The 10,240-nt window shown below is 41.5% G+C and overlaps 2 protein-coding genes across 10 annotated transcripts in view; both read right to left on the bottom strand.

The window, feature by feature from the left end:
- The window catches only part of LOC116841440 (probable serine/threonine-protein kinase MARK-A), a 12,819-nt gene extending 7,838 nt beyond the window's left edge, over positions 1 to 4,981 (bottom strand). The window contains exon 1 of one of the 2 annotated variants that reach the window (XM_032809365.1): positions 3,225 to 4,981. The gene's annotated coding sequence lies outside the window, so the exon portion shown is untranslated. Of the gene's footprint in view, positions 1 to 62; positions 1,244 to 3,224 lie in introns of those variants that run through there. The other variant, XM_032809364.1, reaches the window with a different exon arrangement.
- Positions 1 to 10,240, bottom strand: part of LOC116841439 (potassium voltage-gated channel protein Shaker) — a 154,862-nt gene that overhangs the window by 107,655 nt on the left and 36,967 nt on the right. For 2 of the 8 annotated variants that reach the window (XM_032809353.1, XM_032809356.1), the window contains exon 1: positions 7,454 to 7,924. The exons of the other annotated variants lie outside the window; for them this stretch is intronic. In XM_032809353.1, coding sequence (XP_032665244.1) covers positions 7,454 to 7,536 — 83 coding nt within the window. In that variant the 5' untranslated portion in view covers positions 7,537 to 7,924. Of the gene's footprint in view, positions 1 to 7,453; positions 7,925 to 10,240 lie in introns of those variants that run through there. 8 annotated transcript variants of the gene reach the window in all.

The raw sequence follows: 10,240 nt of genomic DNA, 5'->3' as shown, positions 1-10,240 counted from the left end.
CTCTCTCTCTCTCTCTCTCTCTCTCTCTCTCTCTCTCTCTCTCTCCCTATCTCTCTACCCACCCGTCGTCACGTGACGGAGAAACTTGTCCGAAGATAATGCGAGTACACCATCCACGAGCTTTCCTGCGAAAGCTTCTGGCCCTTCGTCTAGGTCAGGTTTACGCGCGCACGTTTACACGTGTTAGTACGTTCGCGAGCAATCCGGTTTGGTATCCTCGAGACGGAGCTCCTGCAGGCTCGACCAATCACTGACGCGAATGGTAGCGCGGCGTCGGTATGACTGACTTCTCTCTCCTGACCCGTCGTGCATGACCTGCACGACTTATGGTAGGCAAGCACCCGAAGGCGTATCCGTGGTTGGTCAGCCGGTCGGCCGTTCGCTTCCTTTCTTTCTAACTCGCTGCCGCGGTCTCGCGTGTGTATCCGTGTCGTGCCGATACCGTGTCGTATCGTGTCGTGTCGTGTCGTGAACGCTCTCGTCAGCAGCATAAGCGGGGCTCGGCTTCAGGAATTGGAACGCGCCGGTACCGCTGATGAGATAATGCATTCACCTTCGATTTATGGTAGTTCGATGTGCCACGTAGTGACGTAGCCGAGTCAGACGTGCCCTTTGAAGGACAGCGTCGCTGAGCACGCGCCAAGAACTCTTTTCGCTCTTTCTTAGAAGTCGCATAGAAAATTCTCAAGATTCTTCCAGATACAGGATAAATTCCGATTAGAATGCTCAAATATATCTTAAAATTGATTATGGCATTCTACGATACCAATTGGGAATCCCATGCTTGCCCTAAACATGGGTTAGAATCTCTCTATTTAAAATCGAAACAGAAGTACTATGGGAACCAAACAGAGAAAGAGAGAAAAGTGTTTACGCGTGAGTTATGATGCTTAACGCTACATGTAGATAACATAAGCTATATATGAGATATCATATACGTAAGCAATAAGTAACGGATATTGTTTAAAGAACGTATAGTTATTAAGAAAAGTTTATATTTTTATTTAGAATACTGTAGAATATTTGTAGAATACTAATATAAATTTATAAACATAGTTCTTATACGGACGATTTTCATATAAAAATATAATGTTAAATTTAGTTTTTGGCATAAACTATCATTTTTTGTTAAAGTTGAAAACGTCTTTTAATCCATTAAGGCCCACAAGAAAAAACCACTAAGGATAGGCTTTCAAAAACCATCTAAATTAGGGCAAAACATCGAAATTTGTTAAAAAGTAAAAAAAAAATGTATGTTAGATTTCAAAATTCTAAATGGCGGACCAATATGTCGGCCCGAAAATTTGAAATTTTGACCTATTTGAGTGAAAATCCGTATAGAAGGGGTTTTGGGTTCGCTGAGTATGCACTTATTTTATCAAAATTTTTCAAAACGTACTTTCATTGAAATAAATCAAAATTAAAAATTTTTGGCCGCCATATTGATTTTTAAAGTCAAAAAACCATCTTTTTCTACAGTCTGTTAAAGTATGATGTTTTGCCCCAAAACAAACATCTTCAAACAAATAAAAGGTAGCTTATAATTTGTAACAGGAAAAATAGTAAATAAAAGTGTTGCGTCGGGAGGGAGTGGTCTGAGAGACCGTGGGGTGAGTTCAAGAAGGTTAAAGAGAAACATCTTAGAACGCTCAACAGGATGCATCCCCCAATCGCTCGTCGCTCCCCGGAAACAGCATCGCGATCATGATCGTGGCGTACACATCGCTGTCATAGAATTTCCAGATTCCCCGGATCGCCCTGCGCGTCCTCAAGACCTTTGCCTAGCGCGATCTAAAAAGGGGGCCATGGTCTCTCGCCTACGACAGCGATTATTGCCGAGAACGGGTCTCACTCGCTCGAGCAGAGGCTCGCGACTAATAATCGCGCGCATTATAGGCCATCGCCGGCGCGCGTTACAGAAAGCTTCGGAATCCTCCGCGGGGTTAACCGTTTATGGAACGGCACCCCTCGGTACGCCGCGACGCGCTTCGCGGCCGAGTCGGCGACCCTAGATCTGTTCTGCCCCAGTATTCCAGTGCGGCCGTCGAATATGCACGACATGCTATGCGTCGACGGTGACGCGGCTGACGCCGACGAGATACATCGGTATCGACGTCGCCTTTACATGGAGCACGCGTTCCGAGAAAGAGATACAATAAAAAAACAGGAAAGAAGCGGAAGAACGTTGCGTAAGCGACGAGGACTTTTCGAGTCAGTCAGTACTAGCATGGAGCGCGACCGGAACATTTTGATTAAGAAAAATAGAGAATAATTTTTAACTCTAACGATTTCAATCATGTAGTTTCTATGTATACAAAAGTATACAAGATGTTTCTTAAGTACTGTCTAATATTTTAGTTGATTCTTAGATCATTTTATGAAGTTTATGAAATAAAAGTTCATGTGTGCAATTATAAACTTTTATTCTGGACTTTATTTTATCGATAGAAGCGCCTCTAAATGTGTTCATAAGCCAGTAAGGAAGTTTATAACATTTACAGAGGCGCTTTTAGCAATAAAAAAATCCTTATAATCTCAAAAGAGACTCGTCTCAAGACGCAACATATGAAAAATTCTATATTGAAACGCAGATATCTCTTAAACTAATGGCTTTATCGAAATACAGCACTTTTAATAACTTTTACTAACAGTTCAAACTAGAAAAATTCGAAGCAATAATGTATTACCCAAACCGTTTCTATGCCATTAACTTTCTACAAAACGGTGATTATGAGTCAATAATGAAGGTAATATCCTGTTAATTTATTGGCCCGAATTTGAAAAAGAAACTGTTCACTTAGGAGCTATAAAAAATCGCAATTTCTTTTAGAATCTTTTTAACATTCTGTATCTCTCTGAAAGACTTTTGAGACTACACACACGTTCACACGAACTTTCTTCATAAGATGAAAAATCAATTCCTGAAATCTTGGACAGTGCTTAAGAAATACCCTGTATATGTAAGTGTAACAGTTATAGATCTTTTCGGAAGATAGTGTGCTGCAAAAAGTAGAGAAGGCACTTAGGCACTTAGCGCAGGTGAGTCAAGGCGCATTCGAGAAAGAGGGGGGTTAGGTGGTAGAAGAGCGAGGTAGAATATCTCGATTACCTGCAGGCAATCCGCGACTCGGGTCAATACTGTTCGGCTTAGTCGCTCCCCCCTCTTTCTCGAAGTGGCTTTTGTTAAGTTTCCGCTCGACGTCTTTGCGACTTTTATTACTCACTGAGCACTGGGCTGCAAACGAACAGCGAATTAACTCAAGGGGCTGCAGATGAATTCCCGACGGGAAATCAAAGTCGAGGCAGCGCTGGCAGTTCGGGAGAATCTTCTCCCGACCGGAAACCTATTCCGCATGCACGGACGTGACGTAGCAGCCTGATGTAAACAATTTCCAATGACGATTTTAGGCGTAAATAAAGGGTTCCTTAGTATGAACTCTCTATGAGACTGCCACGTCACTCTGCGCATACGTAGAAGGTTTCCGGTCGGGAGGAAACTGCCAGCACCGAGTCGAGGTCTATCGTGCGAAATACGATCGTGCGTCGTTCGGCTCGCTCTCGATTGGTGAGAGCATCCGCGATCCGAGGGGGGGGAGGAGAGAGTGAGGTCAAGTAAAATTCTGTCCCAGGTATTCGCGCGATCAATTCAACGAACAAAGAAGCGCTTGACGAGTCGGTTAATTACGGCCTCCGGAATGCAATTTCGCGCGTTGTTGGTCGTCGGCCCGAAGTGGTACGCCAAATTATTGAATCGACTCGCCGAAAGCTCTGCAGGGCGACGCTGAATGGATCTACGCGATGCCCTACCTAAATATACCCTCGCCCGTCTATTTCAATGCTGCGCCTAACGAGCGCGAATGCACCTTCGTCTATGAATAAGTTCCTCGCTAATTTGACACGATTTATTCTCGCGACGCTCGAAACGTCGATCTCTCTTCCCTGCGACGCGCGTCGATGGAAACCGCGCACCGGCAAAGTATGCATATAAATTCCTCGAAAGTATGTCACGCTCGATATTTCCGAATTGCGGCGCAGGATGTGAATTTTGAAGAAGTAGTATCTCCTCGCCATAGAGAAAAGCAGAACGGACACGGGCGAAGCTTAAGGCCGCGTCAATTTCAGGGGAGAGCAACACCTCCGCTCGTTCGGTATCGCAATCTCACGAGCATCGGTCGCCTGCTCGGGCCTCATTTCGAAAATTCAATATCTCGTGATAGCAGTGTCGACGCGAGAGAGAAAGAGAGAGAGAGAGAGAGAGAGAAAGAGAAAAAAAAGGAAAGTAGTCGGTCGTAAACGAAATATCGATATTTCGAAGCATTCTCGGGCGAAGTTTCCGACTGCTTGCTTATTGACTTTCACGAGCTTGCGTCAGATGGCACGAGCTTGGCAGAAACGAGTTTATCGGACGTTCGATTTTAGCGTAGCCTAACTTTGGCGAACGGCTATTTGCGTCCGATGTTTAGCACACATTAAAGTGCGGAAAGGTCAGTTGGCGTCGAGCGACGACTGAAATTTAATCTCGCGCGGGGAGAAAGTGGTCGGGAAATATTCGCAAAATTAATTAATTTACTCCCCGCCCGTGATCGCGCAATATATCCGATTCGGCAATGAAATCCTATATTCTCTGACTGCTCTTGATAAGTAGAGTAATATTTTTTATTATCATCTTATACAGCAGCTCCTCTAAGAACTAATTACCGCAATCTAAGAAGGTCTTTTGTAACATTTCCAGAGTTTAAAGTAGGTTTTTAAGCAGTTTATAAACTTTAATATAACTCTATTGACTGTAATTCTTTTATTTCGCTAAATGTTATCACCTTTTTGAAATGTGATTGTCTGCGCCGTAAAGCTAGATTATATAAAAAAAAATTGTATAAATTATTATAGAAATAATAAATTTGATGATTTTACTGACTGCTATACGATATACAAAACATTCAAATAATTACAATAATTTTGCAGTCAAAATTTTGTAGTCAAAAGTCAAAAACGTGCGTAACATTTTTAAATTTATAGTAATTTCGACTATAATTCTATATCTTCCAAGATTACAAAACTTTTTTGTAATTTTTAGTACAATATTTTTTCCTTGGATGTAACTAATGCAAAAAGAAAAGAAAAAGAAAACAGCTTTCAAGCACTAGCAAAGAAAAAAGGGCAACTTAAAATTAAATAAAATTATAAATAAAAATAAGAATGTAAAAATTTAAACGTAAAGATCGCAAATATAGCAAAAAACTATTCAAAATATAATAAAACAAAAATTAGTCATCAATTTCACCAACTTATCTGCCGACCGCATCGCACGCTTTCTCGCTGTATACAATCGAATATCCGCTTTCCGCGGGAAATTACTCTACAATTATTATTCGATAATTCACACGAAGGGCGATTTATATGCGGTCCGATATTCTCGCCGTTACTCAACATAAAAACGATTCTTTCAATTAATATAAATTGGCTCTGAGATTAAAAATCAAAATAAATTTGTAAAAGGATCTATAAAAGTTTATTAGCTCTCTTCAATTGCGCTTTATTATTATTATATGCTTTATTGAAGCATTTAAAATTTAATTTACTTCATAAAGAAGATTCTACAAGCATTTTGGTCCCAATTTGGACCATCTTAATTGATTAATATGATAAATGCAAGTCCCATGTAATTAAAGAAAGACCCAATAGGACTGAAACGAGCGATTTAATTTTTATACACTGAAAATAAATTCTCTCATCTTTCTGAGAACCATCACTAATTAAAATATTAGTTTTACTGCACTATAATATCTGCGCGTGAACTCTTATAAACCCTTTTTGAAGTTTGATTTGTATCTTGTAAGTTCCCTTTTTCTTAATTATAAAACAAAGTCTTTTACGAAGTACATAAACAAATATAATCTCATCCACAGCGAATTTCTATTTATTGAGAATTTTAAGGGAATTAATTAAATAATAGTAATTGCAATCAGAGTTGGTTTGAAGATTTAATTCACTATCAAGCATTATCATCCTATTCAAAACTCATTCGCACTAACATCCAATATACGGCATAGGTCTCATCTTAATTAGATGTATATTTTCAGAGCGTTTGATATATAGTTTAGTTTGATATATAGTTTAGTTCTTTAATACGCTGGCGACAGAAGCACCTTGTATTGTATTTTGATCCAAGACAAACAACATATAAACGTTTCAATTGCGAGAAATGCTGTCGAAATCTCGGTAGCTGAATTAGTACAGCATCTTACCCAACAAGTAAGGAAGCCCAGGTTCATTTCCCAGCTGAGGCATTATTTCTCGCAACTTTAAACGGTTTTTGGTGTACCCTGGTGACAGAATCGTCTAGTATGTACTTCGACCCAAAACAAACAACATATAAGATTTTCTGTTACGAGAAATACTGTCGAAACCTCGGTAGCCGAATTGGTACAGCGTCCCACCCGACAAGGGTGGGGAGCTTCAGGCTGAGGCAGTATTTTGCGTGATTTAAAATAAAAATAAAAAAAAATGCGTAATATTGGGAATTTTAAGGGGAGAGTTAAATAAATAAGAATAATTGGAATTCAGGGACGATTTGACGTGGAAAGTTTAATTCACCGCGTACGTTATAACACCGGAATAATATCCGACGCGTGCCTAACACTGTCAAACGTTATTATCCTCCTATTAAAAAACTTATTCGCATTAAAATCCAGCGCACAGCTTTTATCAGGTCTTATCTTTCTCTTAATTAGGTATATCTTCAGAGTTTCTGATTTATATTTGTAACCGAATATAGCGTTTTCCTGCAAATGGGGAGGTCCATGTTCGACTTCTGGCTGGAGCAGTGTTTTTCGCGACTTTAAGTAGGAATTTAAAAAGTGTGTAATTGGGAATTTTAAGAGGAGAATAAAATTATTATAATATATGTAAATATATTATAATAATATTTATAATATATTTTTAATATATTTATAATAATTAATTATTATAATATAACTAGTAAAAATATAGTGGAGATACCGTTATGGTAAATACACACACACACTCAAAACATTTCGCTCTTTAAGGTTGAGATTATATCTTTTTTAGCTGCAAGCTAACTTTAATTTTTTCAACGATATGTAATAATAATAAAGTGGAGTTAAACTTAACCTAAACTAACGCACGGGGGGAGGCCTCTTATAGACCCCCTTCCCTGTTACAAATCTCTTTTGACAAAAGCGATTGTTTTGCCATTGCGTGCAATGTCCCGCGAATGGAAGGAGGCGAACGACGACATTGATTCCCGTTTGTCGATTGATTCCCTTCCACGCGGCTTAATCCAATCTGCAAATAGTTCACCACGGAAACGAGTGTTCCGCGACTTGAAACGACGTAAGAGGAGGGAGAAGGCAAGAGGAGGAGACGAGAAGAGCGGACAATTAGTATTCGCGTCGAAGAGAGAGAGAGAGAGAGAAAGACAGAGGGCCATTACCTTCTCCCACCTTCGGGCGATTTCCGTCTCCGGCGCGGGAATATCTTCATACCAAGGAACGTGCTCCTGATACCGGCGTGCATCGTGGATCCCCAATCGCCGACACCTCGGATCTACACGAAGGCAACTCTCCTTCACGGCGTGAACCGTCACGTTGCGCGTAAATCCTTACGCGTGCCGCGTAAGGACAATCATCACCGTCACAGAGTACCCCCGAGTCGAAACACCAGCACGTCGAGTGAACGCCGTAACGTAATCGTAACGAGGAGGGAATTCGTTACGTTACGAGTCGCGCGGCCCTCATGTGGAGCAAAATCGGCCCCGCGGCAGCTCAATTTTCGGCAACTCCGAGATTGACACGCGCGGCGAATTCTCTCGCGGCATGATGGAAATTTCAGCGAGCCTGATCGCGGGAATCGACCTTCTCTCGCACGCATCGATTCGCATCCACCGCCTCGTGAACCTCCGCCCGACGACGACGACGACGACGAACCATAGGAGCACATTAATCACTCGTTATCACGGCGGGATGATCGCATCGGTTGCGTATACGGATATAATTTCTCGTCGCGCGAAACCCCGAATTTTGGATGGATTTGTCACGTGTGCGCGTGAATCGATTCTCCGCCATCGAGCGGCGGCACTAAACACGAATATGCTCTCCAAAAAGCATTTTACTAGTGGAGACACTTTCACAGACGAGAGCATGCCGACGTTAAAAATACACCGCGAGCCTCAGTGCGTTTCCGAATCGACGAGTCGACGGGAGTTTCGGCCGAACGTGAGTGTCTCTCTCTTACGATGGCTTATGAGTATCGGTAAAACAGAAATTAATCTCTTTTCCTCCCTTTCCTCCAAATAAAAAAAAAAAAAAACAAAGCAGATATTTCACTTTACTCGTGCAAGAGTGGCTTTCCACCCGCATGTCGCTTGAGCCAGCAATTTCGACGTAAAGCGCATCCAGGTAACTTTACCTACATCCTCCTCAAAAACAGACAGTTCACAGTTAACCGCGATTAGCCCAGAAAAATTCGTCGTTAATCTTTCGCTTCCCTCGCCCTCGAGCGTCCGCCTGTTTCTATCTATATCGTCCGTCCTTAATTTACTTCGGCTGACACTGGACCAGGCCAGGATCCCCGAAATTGCAGGAATCGACCGCGCAGTGCAGTGTCGTACGCCAAATCGCGATGAGGTTTAATTAATTCGATTTACCGCGGAGACGATATCATCGAGCGGCCGACAAGCTCGGAAGACGCTGCAACGAACCGGGACGAGACAAAACGCGACAGTTACCGTACCGTCGAGATGTACCGACCTGCCTTCCCCTCGTGGGACATCGGTTAATCGGTCAATTTGTCCGAAGGATCAATCAACGGCATAATCACCGCGACATCGCGGCGAAAGTTGCGACTTTCACTACTGCCTTATCGATTTGACGAATGAGATTATAAATGAGATACCTTGACTTTTAACGGACGCGGAACTCGTGCCGATCAACTACCTTGATTTTCCCTTCCTTGACCTACAATGTCTGAAGGCGGCCGCGCCGAGGGCGCATAAATTTCGAATGTCATAATGTCCCGGCGTCATGGAACACTTTGCGGAGGGGACCGCTGAGGTTTTGATCCAGCCTGTTTACTTGACGTTGCGAGATAACGTCTAGATTCGATCGATGAGGTGCCGGCGAAACTGCGAGCATAATTGATGTTACACGTAGAAGTGATTCGGAATTCCCCCTGATCGTCTGACACCCGCGCAAATTAACTTTCGTGGACCATCAACCAAATGAGCTTGAAGGACTCGTAAGCGCCGTAAGCTTCACGCTCATCGTGTTATGGTGGGCGGAGTGACAGTCGGTGTATTTTGGAAACGAAGGTAATGCCTCGCCTGGGAACGACTAAACAACATCAGGCCGCTCGCCAGAAACTGCAGTGGGTTAAGAAAGTATTCGTGCGACATCATCTTTTCTCTATAAATAACTTGCTACGGCCTCGCGTCGAAAACTTTTATTTGCAGCCTGCGAATGTCTATAAAATATCGTCGTTGGTGGATATGAAACGTGGCTGCAGATATTCATACACGATGTCTCCGATGTCACGAAAGTAAAATGTGATAAATTGCGAGGAAATTTAAGTGCACGTAATAATTCATTCCAAGAGAATCGTCAATTAGATGTTGTTGTTGAGCAACTTAAATAAAAGATCGACGATCCTTCACACGCTTTAAAGCGCGTCGCTCGCAAGCAACGAAGCGTATACATATGTATGTATAATTATTTGTACTATATATACAGGATAATTCTGTATAAGTACGAAAAACTTTAGGAGATAATTCTTCGGCGGAAATTAAAGGAGATCTTTCATATAAATATGTACTCCTATATCCCTCCCTGAATAGTGATACTTTTCCAAAGAGGGAGAAAATTAAGTAACAGTAAGAGAATTGAAGAGGCAAGTAAGGAGTACAGATGTCTTAGCGCTATTAAATAATAATATTACTTTTTATATAATATTAATATATAATGAATCTATTTAAGTCATCGGTTTAATGGGTTTTGGGAATGTTAAATATATATATATATATATATATATAAAATTAGGACTCAAGGATCGGTCTAAGTATGAAAGGTAGATTCGCCGCGTACGTTAATCAAAGAAAAATTTCGATACGTGCGTTTGACATGCTGGATATAATTATCCTCCCACTATCATATTAATATTATATAAAAAATAATATTAGTATTTAATAGCGCTAAGATATCCGTGCTGTACTCCTTATTTGCCTCTT

The sequence above is a fragment of the Odontomachus brunneus genome, unplaced genomic scaffold (genome assembly GCF_010583005.1).
Source record: "Odontomachus brunneus isolate Ranch 3 - 2012 unplaced genomic scaffold, Obru_v1 Obru_scaffold_015, whole genome shotgun sequence".
Taxonomy (NCBI): Eukaryota; Metazoa; Arthropoda; class Insecta; order Hymenoptera; family Formicidae; genus Odontomachus; species Odontomachus brunneus.
The sequence above is the reverse complement of the archived record's forward strand: the minus strand, read 5'-3'. Positions and strand labels throughout refer to the sequence as shown.